The sequence below is a fragment of the Anoplopoma fimbria genome, chromosome 4 (assembly GCF_027596085.1).
Source record: "Anoplopoma fimbria isolate UVic2021 breed Golden Eagle Sablefish chromosome 4, Afim_UVic_2022, whole genome shotgun sequence".
In the NCBI taxonomy this organism is placed as follows: Eukaryota; Metazoa; Chordata; class Actinopteri; order Perciformes; family Anoplopomatidae; genus Anoplopoma; species Anoplopoma fimbria.
Genome location: NC_072452.1, coordinates 15,042,022 through 15,065,814, shown reverse-complemented (window position 1 = coordinate 15,065,814; position 23,793 = coordinate 15,042,022). Strand labels below are relative to the sequence as shown.

Below are 23,793 nucleotides of genomic sequence, written 5' to 3'. Positions count from 1 at the left end.
TACCAAGTACCAAGAGTTAGATGAGAAGATTGAGGCCATTCTCTTGTGTGTACACTAATAAAAAGCTACAGCAAAGAGATGCTTAGCTCAACATAAAGACTGGAAGCAGGGGAATAAAGTTGGCCTGCCTCTGTCCAAAGGTAACACAATCCTCCTTCCAGCACCACTAAAGCTCACTAACTCCCGTGTTATATCTCGTTTGTTTAATCAGGAAAAAAACAACATGTGAAAAACAAGATACAGGGTTTATATGCTGGAATATTTCTTGGCTGGGCGAAGTGATATAACTGTGACTCAAGTGTGCTGATACACTCACCAAAATATCAAACTAATAATCAGCAATTACACTCGGCTTTTCTGTTTTTATTTCTGACTGTGATATGTGTGTGAGCATTAGGGTGCTATTACAAAGTAAAAAAATATATATATTGTCAGCGGAGTGGATGTACAGATAAAGTGGATAGTTGGGGATGTTGGCTGGCAGATAAACAAATGGGTCAACAACACTAGACACTGCAACTTGCAAAGCGCCCGCGGTAGCAGCTACACTGTGAGAGTGCAAACATCTTTACTAGCATTCATATTTGACTTTTTGACGCAGCCTACTTTTACTCCATGGTATTTGGTTTTACTTGCTGATTCTATTTTCTGCTGCTGTGCTTGGATGATCCTAGAAAGGCAAGGTTCACAAGATCCCCCCCTCCTCACGGGAAAGCCAAGGCTGAGGATAAGGTCGGGAGAAAAAAGAAAAAAGAGAGAGGATGGCGCTCAAGTGGGAGCATTTAGCCACGCAAAGTTTAAGAGAAATGCTATGGTTAAAAACTCAAGTGGTGTGCCAGGCTAAATGGGTTTCTCTCTTTCTCAGTTTCTCCTGTGAATCTCTGAGGACTCTGTGGCAGCACACTGCTGAATATCTGAGTCACTCAGACTATCACAGCTGAAATGTATCCTGATGTTTCAAATGGCTGGGGCACTTGGGTTGCATGGTTAGATGGAGAAATGTCAGGCTACATAGAGAAGAGGAGAGGAGAAGAGATGATGAAAGGATCAAAGTGGAGAGGCACAGGTGTGTGTGTGTGTGCACATGCATGGTTATGTGCATCAATCATATCCTCCTCATAGCAGAAAGTGGTAATTCTCACCTCCCCTATGTAACCATTATCCACTTGGATTCTCACCTGTTCGGCCCTTTCTCTCCTCCTCCACAGTGACCTTACTTTCACTTCGTTTATGTACAGGTGATGGACAATCAGCTGTAATGCTTTTTAGCTAATGGGGCCAAGACTTTTGGTAAATATATAATTCCTGTGCAGGAATATCAAAACTTTGAATTCATTTTAAGAGAGTAAGACCCATGACTACAGAGATCATTTGAATGTGCAGTACCATTACACAATTTCCCCAACTAAAGGCAATATGCCATCAAATTGCAGGATGTACATCTATAACATGCACATGTCATCTAAAGTTGGCCTTAATTGCACTCATGCTGGTATAACATTCAGAATATTGGGAATATTGGATAACATTTTATAAGAATCATGGAAATAAAGGCCAAACTGTATTTAAGCACAACTATTTGTGACCATAGTAGGTTTGTTTTTAACCCATGAATTTAGGACATGTTCTGAGCCTCTTGCTCTGGAGTTATAAGCCAAAACAATGAGGGCTGAATATTCAATCCAAATTTCTTCAGTGAAAACTCATAACTTACTCCTAAAAATGACAATGATTGCAGCTCTTTAAGGTGCAGCTTTAAGTATGCAACAAGAGAAGCAATGCCATACATTGACCAAGGAAGTGTTAGCTATGGATTAATGAGGCAAATTAGACAATGTAAGAACACATTTGAGAGGCTTCGACTCCACTAGAAGATCCAAAATACTTATCTTGAATATAAATCCTGATATCTTTACAAGCCTTAAACAAAGATACGCTTTGGTATCGGGAGCAATGGACGAGGTCAAACGAGGGAAGCAGTGATTTTACATTCTCATCTCTCATCTTTTTTTACTGCAGACTTTTCACACAGCTTGAACAAAATCCAGATACTAAATAGTGGATCTTATCAAAGCACCCCCTCATGATATGTACCATATGTCCTATTTTTATAACAAGCAGTCTCGATAACTCAGCTCTATCTCTCTATTAATACCAGCATGGCAGACAACACAGACTGAAGTTGGACAGCAAATCTAGGTTATGCAGCACAGTTTGTATAAAATATTTAAAATATTAAAATATGGCATGAGCAATGCTCAAAGTAATTTGGTGCTGCAGTTTATTTCTCTTTTTAACAGCAGATAGGTCAGTGGGCTTTTTCAGTGTTTCTTTTAGATTGCATTTGTGTCAGAAGAACCTGTTTTGAATTGACTTGCTGATCAGCTGCAACAATTACAGTATATTGATGAATGCTCAAATGTAGCATAACTGCAACACAAATAGGGAAGAGTCATGAAGTCAGAAAACTGACTCAGTAATGTCAGTTTAAATCCTACGAAAATTTGCTAATATTAGTCATCATATTTTACTGGCCATCCCAAAACAAGTAAAGCTCGAGAACCAAAACACCTGAGGAACATTGTGTTTTATTTGTAAGAGGAACATTGTGTTGTTTCCTCTTTTAAAAGTTACGCAGTCCCACTTTAAAAGCTCCTCAAATTTTCGTTTGATAAAAACACTCTCAATGATTAAAACACTCTTAATGCCTGAGAGATCCACTGATCTCTAACCTTTGAAGTTACCATGCAGGTATTTTGCTCTAATGATATAGCAGAAGCCTCCATGTCAGAGGCCTTCAAAATGCAACTGTATGGCAGTGTTCCTTTGACAGCTCTAAATAGCCAGTTTGATATTCAAATAAATTACTTCGCAATTCTACATTAAACTGTTAAGGTATTTAAACACAGGTCAACAGAGTATTTGATCCCTCTTGGCCAAAACTTGATTAAAAAAAATCTAATAAAAATCCCCCGGCAATTGCTGAAACTCGATTGAATGAACTTCCTTCCAGGCTGAGATAATGAGTGCATGTGATCTACAGTATAGATCAAATTTTCTTTTTATACCATACTTGTGTGTGTATGTGCATGAGACTCACTGATGAAATTCGTCTGGCCGGTGTAGATGGTGTACTGCAGCTCGTAGGAGGTGACGCTGAACTCGTCCTCGGACGTCCAGTGAACAGTGATGGTGTCATGGGAGGCGGTGCACAGCTCGTCTCTTATGGATGGCGGGTTGGGAGCTACACAATGAGGAATAAACAACATGTTGTATAGCAAAACAATAGCTATAAGTTGTCATAAAAATAAAGGTTATAATCTGATTTAATACAGAAGTAATTCTTAGAGAGATGTGTCACCTCAAGATTAGCATTAAGTTATGTGCACCGGAGCAGAACGACAACGTCAAATATAGTGATATAATAGGTGATAAGTGACCAAATAGTTTTCCATATGTTGAGATAGAAAATAAAAAAAGTTATGTTTTAGCTTGCATGTATAAATGTACTTAAGGCTTAATACTGCGTTCATCATTGACTACACAGACGCAACTCTTACCTGTTAGGTAATCTAGTCCCTCCAGAATCTTCTTCTCTCGAGAAAAGTCAAGGGCAAAGTTATCAAACGCCTCGTTCAGGTTGACGTCAGGAATGAGCACCTGGGAGGAGGCTGTCGCCATGGCAACCCTGTAGAGCAGTCAGGACATGGGAGCGAGGGAAAGTAAATGTCAGCAGTGGAACGGCAGAGAGGTGAGGGAGCAGAGGAGGGCCGAGAGAGGAAAAGATGAGAGGTGATGCAGAGGTGAACAAATGTGAGGAGAGAGGTGAAGAAGAGATGTGGAGGAGAGAGGTGGAGGAGGCGAGGTGACAAGAGGGGAGAGGTGGCAAACAGTAGTAGTTTGTGAGAGATGGATGAAAAAGTGGGATGACTGTGCCAGCCTGAACCACAGAGCAGGGCAGAGTGGAGTCTTTGAGACTTCTGTTCCTCAGTGAAGAGAAACCAGCCGGTCAATAAAGCGCCCAGCCAGGCGATGGAAAAGAATCCGGGGCCGATTACAAAGATGCTACGCTAGCTACAGATTTTGCACAGAGCTTTGTCTGTGGGAGAGAATAACTGAGAAAGCTGCCTGCGTGTTGAGGGAGGAAGGGATGAAGGTATTACAGAAGTAAGCAGGTGGAAAGAGAAACCGCATAGCTGGCCACTTAAAAGATAGAAAGTTCTCACCAGAGGCCTGGCACTGATCGCAGGGGATAAAGAGGTTAATGTAATGCTGATTTCATGGAAACAAAAAGGCAAACTCATTGTAGGGCCAGAGCCTGATGATGTGTATATGAACAGGTGCTTCACCAGTAATATTGTAAAAACTTGAAATTTCAATATAACCTCCAAACAACCATCAATGTAATTAAAGTTTACCATCCAATCCGTCACCTTTTCCCCCTCGCTGTGTGTGTGCAGAGGTGTGTGTGTGTGTCTAATCACTACGTAACTCACCGTTCTGCTACATTTCGGGCGGTCTGGAGGAAGCGGGCGTGGTCGTTCTCCTTCAGGCTCTGTTCGGCTTGTGTGATGAGGGCACTGGAGCGCTCCAGACACTGGCGACAGTTTGCAATCTGCTGGGCCAACTTACGCAGTTTCATCACCTGGAACAAAAACACAAATACACAACATGTCGCTTTGTTAGGACGCAACAAAATTATAATAATTTGCTCAGTCTGAGCCTGGAAGGAGCCTGTTTTGGTGACTGGACTGTTGGTCTCTATATGAGGCATTTATCATTGTGACACCGTCAATAAATATGTTTTTGTTCTTACAGAAAGTATGATTACGTTTTTTTGCCAAATTGCTGCAAAAATACTGAAGTCTGCATTGGTAGGTGAAACCAACAAGTTGCCATGTTGGAGGCTATTGATTTAGCTGAAATTGTATTACAACACTTAAAAAAAAAAACTCAGCAGAAATTTGGGATGGATATTGAATGTGTTGGCCACTATCTTGTCAGGGCAATCTTTGAATTATATGCAATTAATTTAACATGTAGAAACAGGGAGCACAGGGTATTGTAACAGCTTATAAGAGGAACTGATGTAAAAAGGAAAAAGAATAGCAAAAAATTCTAACACATGCTCCAAAATAACTTTTTTTTAATCACCTTTTGACTGATGGCTGTCATAAACTCAATAATGAACCTCTAGATTCCATGTAGGAGAATGCTCATAGACAACGTGATGCAGGGACTTGGGGTCACACACAGGAAAACACAGTGACAAACACTAAGAATGCAGCAGAGAGGACAAAGTCCTGCTTACGGCTATTGGCTTTTTATTCTCACATTTACATTATGAACATGTTGCATGATAGGATGGAAGAGATGAATAGCATAATGCTTTGTTATATGATATAATACATAACAGTCATAAATGTGTATTTCTGTGTTAGTCTATTAAAGAACAAAATGCTAAAAGATAGATTGGAAAGTAATATGAATGCACTGAAAACCAAACCAAGGGAGAGGTCATCAGCCAGGTCAGGGTTCAGACTCTTTATACACAAACATAAACACACAGGGTTTTCTATGTTCTGTTATATGATTATCGAATGAGCATAAGGAAGCCATTGTAAGGTTGATTTGAATTAGAGTAATCCATTTATCTTCATTACGGCTCATATCCTGAATCCTCAAATGAGCTTAGCTTGATGTAACTCTCCACAGGAAACAGCACAGGCTGCCTGTGAGCCTGGAGACTGTCAATGAAAGGTGAGCGGAGAAAATTTAATATCAGCCTCAGTATGGAGAGCCTCTCAGCAATGATGATTAAATGAAACCTGGCTGAACTTTTAAATGGCAAACGGTAAGGTAAAGTTGCTTTATTGTCTAAAAAGTATACTTTCAGTAACAGCTAACAATCTCTGAACACTGAAATTAAACAGAAAAGGGGAAGAAACATTTAAAATGATGAGCAGCCTTAAAGAATTTGTCATTTATATTTTCACTATGGCTTGAATTATGCAAATGAGAAATATGAAGAAAAAAAACCAAAACTGCTTTGCTATCGGTTAAGAGTCATTAAAAGCTCTCAAAGTATCAAAACTCTATCTAATGTGCACTTGCTTCCTACTGCTGGGAAAACTTGGGTGCTCAGAAGCCTCTCTTAGCGTGCGACTTAATGGATTTTTCAATTGATGTCTTAGCTGCTCTTCCACCAAGTCCACCGTAATCTGTTGTCACTAAAAAAACAACATTTGATCAGGTTGTTGACCGCACAGAGAGGAGAGGCGAGACGGGTTTAATGGATGTGTTATTATTCTGCAACATGTGCCGCAACAATTTTAGAGACGATTACTCCCCCTCTCTTTCTCAGAGTAATGGACAATATGGCAGGGCTGTATGTGTGTCTGTGTGTGTGTGTGTGTGTGTGTGTGTGTGTGTGTGTGTGTGTGTGTGTGTGTGTGTGTGTGTGTGTCTGTGTGAGTGTCTTCTGTAAAGACACACTCATCTAAAATTGAAAAATTACAGTCTAATCACAGCTTAAATGTTGGGAAGTTGGAAAAATTTGGGCACAGAAAAATAAAGGTATTTTGCAGGCACACAAATTATATTTAGAATGTTATTACTATTGCGCAACTAATACGATTATTTGAGCTGACAATAATTCTGTTCTGAGTCCTGTGCTCACCAAATGTACTTATCTGTATCTAACTTTGGCAAGATAAGCAGTAGCAAACTAAGTTGTCTCCCGTCTGTTTCCAGTCTTTCTAAACTCTATGCTAATTCAATGCTAAACTCAAAAAAACAGATGCTGACTCCAGCTATATATTTACCGTGTATCAATCTTCTTATCAAACAACAAAACAACAAACCTACTTCCTAAAATGTCAAACTATTCCTCAAAGTAATTTTCGGGAAAGATTCTGCTTATGGTTAATTGAAACAAACTTTGAATGAAAGAAGGAAGCTGGATGTGAACAGCAGTGACAGCCACATGCTTTGTACACCCAACCATCAATCACCTCCACCCTAAGAGGATTTTGGTGTCATAACATTGTCAAGCTACTTCTGCCATTCCTTTTGAGACACAGCAGTCGTAATTGGCAGAGCCACAAAAGGTTCATTACTGTTTTATTTATTCAAACAAATGCCTTCAGTTGTCATACTAATAACATCAGTTTTTAGAAAACCTCAAACAGATTTGAGTTGCTAATCCTCAAGGCTCTAAGGGAGTTAAAATAGTTTTCCAAATGAGAAGCAGAGGAGGGTGGAGGACAGGCAGAGTCACATGATAAAGACGCTCTTGCACACAGCAGAACATGGGACTAGTGTGTTTTGTTTGGGCAGGGAGAGATTAGGCGTGACTGCAGAGTCTCCTCGGAGAAAGAATGGGAGCACCTTGCACAGCTCTGCTCACCATGATCACGCCTGCATAATCCTGTTATTCTGTGGCAGAGTCACCTCTGAACACATTCCCCTTCCAACACCATTCTTTACAGAAAAATCTTTTTTTTCTTTGGGTAAATGCCTAAAACAACCTACATTTAGCTGACCTGAGTGGTCTCCTCTCCTTCCCTGCAGGCAGGCAAACATCCCTTTGAACAAACCTGTGATTATTAGAATTACTTAAGCTGTATTTCACATATCTTTCTTGACCCTCAAACCTGCTCAAATATTAACACATGACATCAATCAAGCGCTCCTCTAGTGTTTTATGTGTACTTCCCCTCTTTCCTCCGGCTCCTACATTTCACTCCTCTACCCTCTACTAGACAGCCTTTTTACAGAACCAGACTCTCAAGAGAACAAGCCTTGCTCTTTGTCGGCAGTCACTGCGGACACACTCTGACACACTTGCTTCCTCTCACCCCCACACACACACCTACTTCACCCCTTGTGTTCAGTGTTAGGAAATCTTTCATCTCTCGACAAAGCTCTTTTGCTGTCTCAGAGGATCTTCCACGAGCACTTAAAACCTCACCTCTGGGAGGGTGAGATTTAGAGTTTGCCTCTGTCCTGAAACCCTTGGCGCTCACAGGGCAACAAACCACCCATAAGCACATGTGCACGTGTGTCCACACACACACACACACGTACACACGTATACACACACACACACACACACACACACACACACACACACACACACACACACACACACACACACACACACACACACACACACACACACACACACAGTAAGTCTTTCCACACACGTTCAGGATGGCTGCCTACGTGTGGAAGAGGCCATTGCTGCTGTCTTTGTCCTCGCTTATCTTTTCCTTCTCTCCTCAAGCGTCCATGTGATGTGTGTTTGGGTAAACAGGCGGGCAACTACAGAGGCAGCCTTTTAAAAAAAACAAACCTCAAAGAGACCTGGATGAATATATTCTTTCCAAGGCGCTACTGCTCTCTTATTCATTCTCTTGTTTGAAAGTTACAAAACAACTGTTTCTCTGCCAGCGATCTGTGACCCAGAGCTGAGTTTCTTGAATATGTAACTGGCAATTTGGCTGTTTCAAATGGCAGTGAGACGTAACGTACTCTGAATGAAACATTGTAAATTAAATAAACCCAAAATCCTACTGTTATAAATCTAAAACTGCAATACAATTTTTTTACATTCATTTATATTTAGTCTTTATGCCCCATTTGTGGCCAAAATCAGTCGATGTAGCTTTAACTTACTGAAACCACCCATCATCATAATTCCAGGCGACTAAATATTCTTGTAGTAAAAATCTCTCTCTCGAGCCAAAAACTGAAAAAAATGTATAAAGACATTGTGGGAATATTTTACCTTGGATTCTTTGATCTTCACAGCGATGACCTGTTTTCTCTGGCGGATGATTTCCACCAGCTCATCACACTCCTCCACCAGCTTGGCTTCATGCATGGCTGTGTTTACCTTGAGACAGAAGCAGATACACATGTTAACACAAGGCTTCCTCCTCTCTGTTTGCAGGGAGCTTTGTAAGTGTTCTGGATTAGCGGCCATGACGATCCATATGATCACTTACATGCAGAGAACATAATTTGTTTTTCCATTTCATTGTGCAGTCTGCACACAAGGAAAAGCTGCCTTTAACTAGATGTGCTCCATTAGAACTAACATGAGATCTCTTGAGATAAGTGATTTTCAAGTCTTTAATTTTCACTGGAAAGACATTGAATCATTTAACATTACAGGGCATACATGGGTCCAAGGATCCTTGGAATGCATACAGTATATATACTGGTTGCGTCATCCATCTAGTTGGCACTGAATGTGATAAGAAATTTCATCAATTATTGGTCATTTTCTAAAATGATCTGTTTCTTGCTGCTGGATTTAAATCATTTATTGTTCTTGTATGAAATACAACCATCTTATTATGCACAATTTTTCTTTATTTCACTCATTATGAACAAGAAATATGTTGAGGATTGTTGGAATATATGACTTCATTAATAAAGCTCCCGAAAAGGGACTGTGCAGTCACTTATTAATTCACTGACAGATTTACGCCGATTTAATACATTCTGTGATTATTTTAGGACCAATGTTGCCAAGGCAACTCTTCATCAGTTCACCATCTCAGGCTAACGCTATATGAACAGCCAGCAAGTTCAACATTGTGTGGGTGCAACATTGCGTGTTAGACACTAAGGGTGTCTGCTGAACTATAATGCTGAACTGCTACCAACAGTTTTGACAGTTGTAAAATACAATTATAAGCCTGCTGAGGGTCATTTGAGCATTCACAATTCAGCAAAGACCAATTTTTTGTGTTTTCTCCTCTAAATAAAAACGTATCTCCGCATGTCACACAAACAGAACCCTTATCACTGCTTTGTTTGCTCCAAGAACGGTACTTTCATCATCATTTTCACATAACTGTACACTATGTTGTTGGAAACGAATGTAAATATGTAAAACGTTCCCATGTACCATCTAAGATAAAGGTGCCACAAAGTTACACACACTGCAAGTGCATCTCCTTCACAGTGGCGACAGGAGTCCCCATTATTTTGTCTGTGAGAGCCAATTCAAAACATCAGAAAAATCCCAGACTTACTCCAGAACATACTCTACAACCCAGCACGATGACTGTGGGGAGCTTTCAGTCAAACTGGCAGCTTCAGAAGTATCTAGAAACAGGAGGAGGAATTCCACTAACGGATCAAATAGAGGCTCACCATCCTTTAAGGCCTCCAACATTCACAACAGCACTGCTGCTTTAACTGCTCCGACAGTTCAGTAGTGTTTGTTGTCACTAAAGTACTGGTGAGTGTTTTCTGCAGCGCACTGACTGTAGCAAAGAGTACTGCAGAGCTGGCAAACCTTATACAGCAGTACATCCAGGAATGGATTGTGAGGAGAGACCCTTTCACTGCTCACTGGGTTATGCATTTTTTTAAGCTACATTTAAATAAAGGATCACACCAGCATTGGGACAATAAAGACAAACACCTGTATGCAGAGAGGTTGTGAAAAACTCACGCAGAGGATCTAAGAAAGTTTCTTTATTTTGGATTTGGAGGAACTTCTTCATAACTAGTTGTGCGAATGAAGGAAGAGTAATCAGGTCACAATAATATTTAAAAAGTTTTCTGTAAACTTATGAATGAATGAAAGAGTTGAATTCTGCTTTATTGCCACTCTTCTGTAGTTATAGTTTCTCATTGATTGTCTCAGATGAGATTTGTTTATATATTTATAAATAGTTTAGCCACCTGTGGATTTTGTCTCATACTTTTTGTAGATAAAATATGGTGAAAAAAGGCCAGAGAACGATTCTTCTCCTTATGATTAGTCCCTCATTCTTAAATTTGACAGGGTTGTGACTTTCTGTCATGCTGCAGACTATCAAACTACTTACCCAAACAACAAAGTTCCGCTCATCACTCCAGAAAAGCTCATTACAACGTGCCGGTCCACTTAAGCCTCTTTATCCTCACCCACACACACATACACACCAACGCACAATTAATTCTGCAAAGAGCAATATTATGACTGCAGGTTAGTACTTAAGCAGGATAAATGCAGCCGTCCAGGATCACTGTGATTACAACTGAGCTACTCTGCGGCTTAGAGTTACAGAAACAATCTTCATCTCCGTCCTCCTCCTCTTTCACCTTAGTCAAAACGTCCTCCTCCTCCTCATCGTCTGCCAGCTCCTGACATTGTTATCCACTCCGTGCTACACAAACACTGTCACAAACTGTGCATCTCCCTATTCATCAGGCTCCTCTACAGGTGCTCTGAAATCACAGTGCCAACTCCACGTTTAAGTACACTGTGGCTCTATTATTAAATGTGGAAAAACAACAACAGCAAGGTTGAAAACTCTTTCAGTGTCAAAGACATTTCCAACTGTTCCTGCTATCAGGACGGTTGTGAAAATCTGTGAAAAGACTTTCTGAGATGGACGGAAGAAAAGCTCAAACCCCTCTGCTTATTTATAATGCCAAAAAGTATAATAAAGGTATCTCATTGGCTGATGATTTTTATGATTAAGCTATTTCTTGAACTAATGTGATTGCCATTTCTTATTGGGATTATTTAGCACAAATTTAACACACAAGACCGGTGATATTTTTATGGCAGATGTATTCATCCTGCTAATGCATATCTATTCTCATTCAATGATTAAAGGATTCATAACTTATTAACATTATGCAACACGGTTGCACAACTTTTGGAAGTTGCATCAGGAGATAGGTAAACAACAGCAACAAAATAAAAATGATCTAGGCAGGTGATACACAACTTAATATGAACAAATTGACATCAGGAAAAAAAAATCTTTTTGGATTATGTTTGAGCACCAAGCATCATTGATGGCAATGCAGCGGACATTTGAGTGCACCCCATCCACCTATTATCTTATAAGGCAAAAAAAATTCTCATCAGCAGCCATAATTACACTTAGTAAGGAGATGCAGACATAAATAACTTAAATAAGCCCATTTAGATAATTATGACACAATGTTGCCCAGTTTTGCAATCTGACAGAATCATTAAATGAAATGTCCATTTCAAACCCTCACCACATCTTCCATCTCTCGTTCTCTCACAGAAGGGTTACATTGAGCCCATATGCTCCCATACATCATTGTATGTTGAGTTCAGCTCCAGCATTATGTCAAGAATAAAAAGATTGCCCATATTTTTATACCAAGTACTGTATTACTTACAAGCTGAAATGAAATAAAGTGAGCCATGCGGCTACATTTGTTTTCTGGCTTCAACGGTCACCATTCAACACCCACTCTGTGCTGTTTCATTAAGTCATGACGTGACTGATGTGTGGGGCCAAGCAGAGTCATTCGGATGTCGTCGATCACACAAAAGGTGGGCTGAAGTCCAAATGAGGAGGCAGGTTTTGAGCTCCCCTGATATTGTGATTAACATCGTACTCTCTCATTTTTTTGTGATTTTGAGAAAATCTGTTCACTCCAGAAGATGAACTGCATTGTGTGTGTGAGTTTTAATGATTTTGCGATTATCATTCAGTCTTTATAAAGCTATACATATTATCCCAAGAGCTGCAAAAGCATAAATACATCACAAACCCTGGCAAACAATGAAAATGATTCGTTCACCCTGACATAACTAATCGAAATGTATCTTCTTAAACTGCGAATCTTTACAAACTGATGTTGTGTTAACAAGCATTGTTCAAACTCACAGGCTTTTATTTCTTTCCCAAAGCTTTAACACACACATTCCAACCATGGCAGGTGTATTGAATGATTCACAAGATGTCTACATAACATATATTACATTTAACATAACGCTAAACCCAGAATAAAATTCCTGAATTTGAATATATCCTGCAGTGTATGCATTTCCAAGGAAGTGTTGGATTGAGTAGATATAGATTAAAGACGGTATGTAATATTTTGATCTTGTGTAGATTTTATAAAGTTGGGGAAACCTAGAGGACATTTTGGGGAAAAGGATTAGTTTAAGAGGTCAATGGCTGCCACACAATGTGAAAAGCCTGGGAATGTCATCTCTAACAGATGTCAATTCTGAATGTGATGTAACATCCATTTATTTGTGTTTCAACAAAATCAGAGCCCTGTTGTCTGAGGTGTCATGTTTTAAAAATGTCATTTTAGAACTTTGCATTTAAATCAAACCAGTATTATATAAACAAGGATAATTGTTTTAATAATTATTTTGGGGCATTTTATTAGGTAGCTGAGGGTAGACAGATTACAAGAAATGACTCTCTGACACAGAACAAAGGTCCTAGTTTAATGTGAATCAGGGATGTTAGGGTTCATGGTTGGCACCTTAAACCTGCAGATGGTAACTTTTATAAATATAATTATAATTATATTGAATCATATTTGTCAAACTCTCACTAAATCCTACATGAGAAGATAATCTGGTAAAAAATCTGTGTCTTAAACAGTGTCAGTCACTACTTGTGAACTCCAATCAAACTGTCAAACTAAGCAGCGCTGATCAAATATGAATCAAGATTCAGCGACTGCATAGCCTATTTCTCAGAAACATGTTTTAGTGTAATGTTAAGCTGTAAAATGAGAAAGTTTGTGACTTGGCCGCCATGTTGAAAACACTCACCCAACACACACCCCTAGGCCAGAGAAAAGCCCTGCCCTACATCAGACCCACAAACTTCAGAATGTGGACATCCGTGGTACCAATTACAGACAACAATCACAGACAATTGAACAATGGACGGCTCCCCTTCAAACTAAGTGAGGACTGGTCCGGGTTCGGAACAGCTGTTAACCTCTTGCTGGCTCCAAAACCTTCACATCTTGAATCAATTCTGTGCTCATCAGCCAAACCTGCCTCCTATCCCACTTTTTCCTCTTCTTTCTATTATACCTCTGGTCCCCATTCTGTCTGCTTTTCTGAGAAGACCCCCCCCCCCCCGCCTCTGTCTCTCAGACATGATCTTCTCAGAAAGATGCAAGGATCCAGTCTGACAGCTTTATCTCTGATGCTGTCCACAGATTCAGGGATATTTATGACACCTTTGTGGCACCTGGCTTTAAAAACAGGGAAGAGTGGCTTTATGGATAGCGTAAAAGAAACTGCGAGACATATATTATGGATGTTATGTCAGAAAGATATGATAAATGGAAATGCTTCCCTGGTAATGAATTTGAAGAAGGGCTTTTTAACCCTACAAAGTGTTTGCGTAAACTTTTATATGCTAACCACATTTACTTATATAACATTAATCAATGATTAATCAGCATGTGAACATTTATAATATATGTGCTCGGAGATAAACCTTGACAGTCCTGTTGAAGGGGTGAATTGATTCTGTTGCAGTCGTTTCAGCACACTAGCTGATGGCAATGTTGGACTGCATCACTTTGATCCAACTGAAATATCTCATAAACTATCAGATGGATTGCCATGAAATGTGTACACACAATCATGGGGCCCTGAAGATAATGATTTTAGTGATTGCCTGACTTTTCCTCCAGCGCCACAGTCAAGTCACAGTTTTCTATCTACTTGAAAATTGCACAAGGATTTTGAACAGACGTTCATAGTTCCCTGACAAAAGACTTTGATGTTCCTCTGACTTTCATCTAGCAGTCCAAATTCCAATCTGTCCAAAACTTTGTTTTTGCCAAATACCTAGAAAACTTGGACATTCCCATCCGCCTCAGTCTTATTACATGTTTAATGCTAATTATCAAATGTTATCATGCCAACATGATAACTAAAATGGTTTACTTGGTAAACATGAGCTTGAGCATGTTAGCATGCTGACATTAGCATATGGCTTAAAGCATTGCCGCTCTTTCACTAAAACGAATGGACTCGACAGATGGAAGGAGGAACATTAACATAAGTACTTAACACAAAATCTGAGAAATGTATGATTTCACAAATGAAAACATGGTGCGGCCATCTGGTAAAAGCACAAACAATAACAACTGCATCAAGGCGAGAGTTTTATTTCAGTGTATGCCATTATTCCACTGCGTTGATGTCCTCATCTTCGCATGAAAGTGGAACTGCAAATGGCTTTGAAAATATAGCAAAGACAAACAACACCAGCGGACTCTTCGATCTCACTGATGATCCGGCAGAAAGGTAAAGAGAGGCGAGATGAGACCTGATACAAAGGATTAGGCAGCATCACAGCCATCTCCACACAGCTCATTTATATTCTGCACACAATGGGATCAGCTTCAGTGTACATAAACCTAGACAGTTCTGGCTAACGACTTACAGCTCAATGTTTAATCAGTAGACATACATGTCTGAGAATTAAACCCAGTGGGCTTCTGTTTGATGTGATTCTCTCCTTCTTCCATCAGTCTTAATACGCACACACTTACAGCTTTATCAGTGAGCTAATTTATTTCCTCGCAGCTGGCAACACAATTCTGGGGGTTGTATAAAACGGCTGCTGCTTTGACCGCTCCTTCAAAAACAATACTAACTCGACATTAGTTGTATATGTTCCCTACAGGGAGATACAGAATACTAGCTAGGCAATGTATGCTTATCAGGGAAAGCCCTCATTAAAAAGCTGCCAAAATAAAAGTCCACGTCACAAAACAAGCCAAGTTTCAGGAGGGTAAGTCGACTCACAAACTTAAGACAGTAAGAGTGAGATAAAGTGGGACAGAGAAAGATAAAAAAGCCCAAATACCTGATCTGTTTTCAAGCTGTAAGACAAATTCAGAGGAGAGGGAACAGAAAATCAAGAACTTCCCAGCACTGATCTCAGTTCTCAAGTGCACAACGCTTTAAGGAGGTGTTATGTATGTATGAAAGAGGGAAAAGAGGGGTTCTGAGAATTAAACAAAAATCTGCACAAAACTTGTACAATGGCAAACATAATATTTAAAAGTGCAAATGGTGAGATGTCCATTTGAATAAGAGAGGAAAAACTTACATTTCCACAAAATAGTAGTTGGCATGAAATTGGGACATAATACAAAATGTTGAAAAACAGAGCTGTCTTTGCTTTTAAGGTGGTAACCCCGGTTTGAAATAAAATATAAGCAATCTGGCAATGTAAATTAAGTTATACATGCACATAAATAAAAGCTCGCTGATTGTTGTGAAGGAGGAAAGAAAAAAAAATTGAGAAAGATTTTGCAAATTTCTTTTACATATTTTATATTAAAACAGCTTGCAACATATTTTGTAATTGAGATAAAACAACATGCAGGTAACATAGAACATGGTTGTGGGTATCACATCAGCTTTTACTTTGGCTCTACATTTAGTTTCCGTTGCCAGTGTATCAACATCTATTCAATATCAAAGCGGTTGTTCTGGGAAATGCTCTTTGCCAAACAGCCTCACTGAGCGTCTCTTCTCTGCTGCCTATTAATGTCCAACCAGCTATCTGGCATCGAATGGATAACAGTGAATGTGAGTTCAACAACAATCATTGCAACGCTCAAGGATCATTCATCTGACTGTCATTAAGCGCAGCAACAGAATTAACAATTCTTCACCCAAATGATGGGAAGGAGGGAGGCCTCCCAAGAAAGAAACAACCCACACATCATCAAGTCATCTTTCCTGAGACTGAAGAGAAAGTGATCCCCAGGAGAACAGGGCTGCATCGCTGCTGTGTGCGCTGACACACTGAGAGCTGACTCACACTACGTTTGATCAAATCTTTGGCACCAATACAATATGATGCAAACAAGGAGGAGAAGAAACCAGGTCATGCTCAAAGCCCTTCAGAGATTTCTTACTTTGTGCACACACACTCTTTTTTTTCTTTCTTTTAATTCCCTGTCTTTGCTGTATTGCATTATTTCTGAGCGTTTTCTTCCGCACAGTGCCTGTTTCTGTTTCGGTCAAAGAGATCATTGGTCGTCATGCTTGCACTTGCGTCCTCTTTTTCTCTTCCTCTGCTTGCCTTCTCAATCCTGTACTTTCTCTTCCCCTTTCATTTTCCTCATTATTCCTCTACTTTCCTAACATTTCCATCTTTCTCCATTTCTTTATTTTTCATTTGTCCTCCTCTCAACTCCACTTTCCTCTTCTCTACTCTAAAGAACCACATTAATGTGAACTCACCGGAAAACATTATTAAAACTCATTCCTCTTGTCAATAATTGAACTATTCCCTTGACATTGACATCACACAGGAGAATAGTTCTGAATGGGTACAACAGGGAGGGGAAATATATAGTTTCTTTTCAGAATTTGCTTAAGAGTCAATGGAGCATGTTCCGCATTTTTGATGAATAAGTGATGAGATTCTGCTGATGTTGTTGGCGGTGGCACAACATTAGTATGCAGACAGAGACAATATGAAGACAGACTTTTGTTTTTTTCTCTCTCCACGCTTGTTGACGAACCGTTTGTCTGTACTTAATGAATCACTCAGCGATCATTTAATTTTGATTGGGTGAGCGAGCTGCATGAGTTGTTGTTCATGGACCTCAGAGTGACTCAGAGAAAATGGAGTAAGGCCCGCTAATAATAAATGAACCGCACGCAGAGTGATGGCGGCAACCAAAGTGCATTTGTCCTTTGAGGCTATTAATGTCGACTCCCACAAAGAAATGATGCCGTTTATTAAGAGCGAGTGCGTTAGGACAGAAAGTATGCTCTCTGTATGTGTGTGTGTGCTTGTGCACGCGCATGTTAGCGATGCAGCGCAGACAACACTTGGTGGCTGAGCATTAGTACTCTCTGGCTGGATTCACTCGGTACCTTCATTAAATCACAGCAGCAGCCCAAATTGGAGAGGTCAGCAGTGACAAGACTAGCTGAGGTATAATATTCTGCAGACAGGTATGGGTTCATGCAAGGACTTGAGAGTGGAAACACACCTTCAAGGTTGTCACTTAATCAAAGCTCAGCTGTGAAACATGGCCGGCTTGTGAAGATATATGCCATTTGACAGATAATCTTATTTGCTTTGAAGTGGGAGCGTACATGTCCTGTATGAGTGGCTCCAGAGGGAGTGTTGTAACAGTAATTCATCCTAAAAAATCATATTAAACACAGTAAGATGCATGAAAACCAAACCTCACTGTATTATAAGACACGGTTGGGACAATGACCTAGGACACAGTAAAAGCATCACATTACGCTGTTGGCATCTGGAACGTAGGAGATATTGCACAAGTGCTTTTGGTAGTGGCTTTGTCCACAGTGTAATGGCCATTCCAATGCTTGAACTTGTCTGAATTACATAACTGCCCCCTTAAACAGCTTGAAGGTGGATGGTTGCCGAGAGCTACTCCAGCTCATCCTTTGTTCTTGAGGCATGGTTTGAGTCACATTATCTGGAGAGCTATCGTCTGCAATGTACAAGAGGCCACTGAGAGCGTAACTGGTATCTGGTGTTTTCATTTCATGGCAGTGCGTTGCGTCAGCCATTAGATCAAATGACAGATAACACGATCATTCTGCACAAAAACATCTAAGTGATTGTAAATATTAAAAGATAAAGGAGTCTTTAAAGATACTTTTAAGTCATTATTGTAGTATCTGCTCTGTTTCTTTGATCTAGTTACCTCTCATCTTTGGCTTCCAAGTAATAAGTCTTCAATGTAAATTGTCTGAAAACAGTGCTGCACTGCTGACCTTAAATGAAACCATGATAGGGAACTGAAATTCCCTTTTAGTCTTGAGACTAATCAACATTTGATCAGTAGCGCTTGGAGCGTTGAGTTTGTTGCTGGCACAAACCATAACGATTATCCAGGAGGAGTGAGAAGGGAAAAAAAGGAAAGCAAGCAAGTGAGAAAGAACGAAATGAAAGTTCAATTTTTACCACTGTGCTTCTTCAATCAGAAATGTTCCAGAGTCAGAGACAAAGTGTAAGGAGCGTGGCGTCAGAGCAGTCACCAATAGCAAAGGCAGTAAACTGTATACAATCAATAACAGAGAAAGGCTTTGGGTTGTTTATGGATTCCCCGTCCAATCCATGCAGGTTAAAGCCTCAATCCTTAAAACTTTCTCTATTTGGTCTTCCATCGATCAGAAACCATAAGACTGAAACCATCTGAAACTTCTTTTGTGATTGTTTTTGAAGCTTGACACATTTGAAGTGCTGGATGAGGGACTACATTTGCTTTATGGATGTTAAGACTGACAACATAGACTTCAAATACAAGGTAGTTGTAATTTCAAATGCCCTACTTTCATTTGTCAATTAAATTTAAACTGCATATATGATTGTGTGTAGATTCATAACATACTCAATATAAATCAACTTTGGAGTATTGTCATATTCGGAAGTATAGTGTAAAGTTAGCGTGCATGTGAACGTAGTCATTGACAGTTCTAACTAACACAGGCTCCGCCCTCTACTGGACTCTATGGGTAATACTGTCCAATCACAAGCATGCATTTGTACTGAACCTATCCTCCTGTAACTAAGGACAAAAAACACAACGACATGTTGCATACCTCGACCTGTTGACAGATCTGAATGAGCTTTGCCATTTGGTTCTCCAGTTCACTGTTCCTCTTCACCAGGTTGGTCAGGTTGTTCTCCAGGGTTTGCTGTTGGGAGGAAGCAGGAACAGAGTCAAGGACGATCATTAGTACATACAAAGTGTGCAGAATGTGCATTCAGATAACAAGTCAGGTCATGGATGCCACAATGTTATTGTGTATTTAAATTTTGGACATTCAGTTTAAGACACCGGCCAAAACCGGACAGATTACTTCTTATAATTTCTTACCATGCAATTGTGTTTTTTCATTAAACAAATAAATAAGACAACAATCGTTCTCTATTACATGAATCTGGAGGCAGCATGCCATAGTATGTGATGTTTTTGGTAAAGACTGTGATATCAGCGCCTTGTTTTCAACATTATACCTAATAAGTACCCATTCATATGTCCATACTCATACATTTATAAAGTTATACTGAAAAGCAGAAGGATTGCAAGTGTTGAAGTCCTAACCTTAGTACTAGTCTAATGCATTGAAACAAAATTACAGTAAAAGGTACTGACAGATAAAGATTATAATTACAAATTATACATTTACATATTTTTTTTTTGGTCAGCTACAACCCAAAAGTGATTTAGTCTTGTGTTACTAAATAAATGGTTATTATTAAGATATCTTTCCTGGGACAGCAACGCAAAATAATACAATACTGAACTACTTTTGCCTCATTTGATCATATCCGGAGTGTTACCTTATAACAAATGAAATCCAAGTAAATAAAAAGTCTTTACAAATATCCAACTGCTGTTGTTTGGCAACTGGACATGACTAATAGTTCAGTAAATTGGTCCAAATGCTTTGAGACCAAACAGGTTGCAATTAGAACACATTGAAATAATTTCTATGCTATTCATTGCTGCCTGCAGGAAATCAGGTCAATCCCGCCATGCATTTCATTGGTATTTTTTTTTCCAGTTTTATTCACATACTGTCTGTAATATGATGATTTAACTGCCTGACCTTGTCATACTTTACTTTACAGCCACAAAAAACAACCATAGGATCCCTGACTAGCTAAAACCAATCAGCCTCCACCTCTTAACGATCAAACGCTCAATTGTTATGTGTTAACTGTGGCTGTTTGTCAAATGCAAATCAAAAGACACACTCACACACACATAAATTCACTTAAACACAAACAGCACAAAAGATGAAAATGGAAACAAGCAAATATGAGTCAGGAATAGAACTGCCGTTCAAAAGGAAGCAAATCAACAATGGCAGCGACGACGATGGGCATCAAAAAAACAGCTGCAAAAAGAACAGTAGAACAAAGCAGCAGACAAGTGGCAGGTGTTTGAAGTAGCTCTACTCATGCAAGTGAAAGGGAGGTGGGCAGAGAAAGCACCTGGCCACGTCGCAGACTGTCTGACTGTGCGTCTGTCTGTCAGTGTCCATGCTTACCAATATCTCCTCCGCTTGACGCTCAGCCTGATTTACTTTGTCTGCTTGTTGTCTGTTTGACTTTACACCCACTTAATTATTTATCTGCCTGCTTATCTCCCTCCCTGCTTCCCTTCTTTATCCATCCAGGTGTCTACCTGTGTGCCTGTCTGCCTCTATGCAGGGATTGGGGAGGGGGTTTGGTGGGAAGGGGTGGGTTGGGGTGGGTGGTTTGGAAAAAGGCAGCAGGGGAACTCACCGCAGCGCTTGTCTTTGAAGCCTCCATTACCGCATCTGACACTCTGCCCGGGCTCACCTGATAAGCCTACAAACACACACATACACTTGCATAAGTGTACACATAAACACACACACACAGACACACAGACGAGCCTGGACGCACAACGTCTGCCACCTAAACGCAACTGAAGAGGAGGACTCCTCCCTGATAAAGCTGCCACAAGCACTCTTATGGTCTTCTACATGAATGCAGAAGGGTACGGGGCTCACAGTGTCTGGAGCTGGAGTTACATCACTGGAACCGTGCGCATTTGTTGTGTCGCAGCCCTGCGTGAGTGTGTTTGTGTATGAGGAAGTTTGAAGTGGAACATCAGTGAGAGGGGACAGATGGGTCATTAATTAGAAAGCTGGAGACGAAGATGATTAATACATCAGAACACAGCTGCCTCCCGTGAGACTGCAGTGAAACAAACTCCTCTGTCCTCTTCATACATGCATACATGCATGTGTGTGTGTCTGTATTTATCCGTGTGACTCAGTAGGTGTATCTGCATTTATAAATTTCCCACAAACAATATCCGTATGTTTCTATGTACGCAGATGACATCTGCTTGTACCTGAACATGTAGATGAATAAATGCACTAAACTTTGTTTTTGTGTAACCGTTCTACAAGTGACCACACCGTGTGTGTGTGTGTGTGTGTGTGTGTGTGTGTGTGTGTGTGTGTGTGTGTGTGTGTGTGTGTGTGTGTGTGTGTGTGTGTGTGTGTGGTGTGTGTAGATAAATTTCTGCTTGGCACTCCTGTGGCTTCAGCCTGGCAGGCAGGATGAGTGGCAGAGGGAGAGAGAGAGAGGGGGGAGAGGCAGCACAACTGTCAATAACAAACTCATTAAAACACACAACGGACATCAAAGACGGCTAGAACCACTCAGAGATAGAGAGCGAAGAAAAAAGGAAGAAAATGGAGGCAGAAAAAGGGTGTCAAGGGTGGGAGAGGGTGCCAGCAAGTGTTTGATGGATGGTAACAATCAGGAACATGGCTTATTCTGTCAAAATCAGCTATGGCAACTGCTTGTAGCTTGAAAGGACATCAATATTGGGTTTCACCAGTTTCTGTGTGAAGTCCCTCCTTAGTTCTTTGTAACTACAAGCTAGTTTCAGACTAGTGATTTACTGAATCAGGTTGCAACATTAAAACGTCAAGTCTTAACTTGTAAAGACCTCTAATGTGTAAAATCAGTTGCTAGGAAACATCTGTAGCACCATACAAACTATTTATAACTATAGAATATCACTTTTTAAAAAGAAAGTCATCGTAGCATCATGATCTGTTCGATAACTCCCAAAGATTTTTATGATGCAGAACAATAAATTATATCTCCACTACGAAACTTTGTAACCGTGTTAAGAGTTGAACTTCCAACCAATGGGCGTAACTTCAACTTTTAATTTTAGGGCTACATTTTGATAATCTGAGACTGTTCAACCTATACCGGCAGGCAAAGTAGGAATACAAGGTGATAAATTCAATAAGGCACACAATTAGGGGAGACAGCCAGAGATAAAAGAGATGGAGGGAGACGGCGGAGTGAGAGAAGGGAGAGCAGAGGAACCCATGAATGGAGGGTGGAGGAGGTAAAAGGCAAGTAGAAATGAGTGACGAATCGCATTTCAGTTGCTTGAGGCACATGATGGGGCTTGCTGGGTACAGGCAGGGCTCTTAGCATAAGGTAATATCGTTCATTCACTGATTCAGCTTTGGAACTGGCATGTCATGAGAGTGAACGGAGAGAGTGCCACAGAGATGGAGGGGGTTGATGGGATGGAAAATAGGCATGAGTCCCGTGCTGAGTGGGGCAGCTTGGCAGAGTAGCTCCAGTCTGGCCTGCCCTCTAATTCCGTCTTCTGTCTCTGCTGCAGCTCTCTTTTACCCTCATTATCTGTCTTTCTGTCACTCTCTACCTTTCTTTCTTTCCTGCAGTACATTTACTCTCCCTCTAACCAGGTTGTCTGTCTCCTCCTTTCGCTCTGTGCCTCGCTACTTCATTCCTTTTTTCAGTCCGTCTTGGCAGAGCTACAACTGCAGCTGCTGACAGCCCGTCATCTTGGGTTAGATCGCCACCCCCTCATGTGATTTCACTGTGTTGAGGGGCTCCTGGGTCTCGTTCCTTTACAGATGATCCCATTTCTCTTTGAAACAAAAAAGGACCGATCCCTATTTATATTACAGTAGGTACCGAGACTGAAGAAAAGGAGTGTGGGGGAAAAAAAAGTTTCCTTTCTTACAGGAGACTGGTGTATGAGGAAGGTTTTACTGAACACACATTCGACTGCTGTCACAGTTTAATCCTTAGTCATCACTGTTCACAGAGTCTGTAGATCGATTCAGATAACTGCTAAACCATGAAATTACACAGAATTACATCACAAAGAAATACAATTATTTGTTTCTATAAAATGACAACCCAAGTACTCATGTTTATGAGAAATCCAACAAGCCAGTGATTGATTTTTTAATTTAGGTTTTGTGCGTCGGGAGTAACTGTGACGAATTAGCAATTGGCGATTTGTGAAATTACATCACGGTAATCCAATTACAGTGTAATGTGTTACTCCTCAACCTGAGGCATGGGCTAAGATCTTTGTTACAAATTTTCATCTGAGGTCAAATTCAAGTTCAAGAATCTAATCACAACAAAAGTGAGGCAGTGAGAGTGTTTCACATATCGGACAGGA

General features: G+C 40.2%; 1 protein-coding gene across 1 annotated transcript in view; it reads right to left on the bottom strand.

Moving 5' to 3' along the window:
- The window catches only part of mid2 (midline 2), an 87,195-nt gene that overhangs the window by 21,575 nt on the left and 41,827 nt on the right, over nt 1-23,793 (bottom strand). The window contains exons 4-8 of the mRNA XM_054597222.1: nt 19,379-19,474; nt 8,792-8,899; nt 4,497-4,645; nt 3,561-3,688; nt 3,101-3,244 (exon numbers count right to left, since the gene is read on the bottom strand). Coding sequence (XP_054453197.1) covers nt 3,101-3,244; nt 3,561-3,688; nt 4,497-4,645; nt 8,792-8,899; nt 19,379-19,474 — 625 coding nt within the window. The remainder of the gene's footprint in view (nt 1-3,100; nt 3,245-3,560; nt 3,689-4,496; nt 4,646-8,791; nt 8,900-19,378; nt 19,475-23,793) is intronic.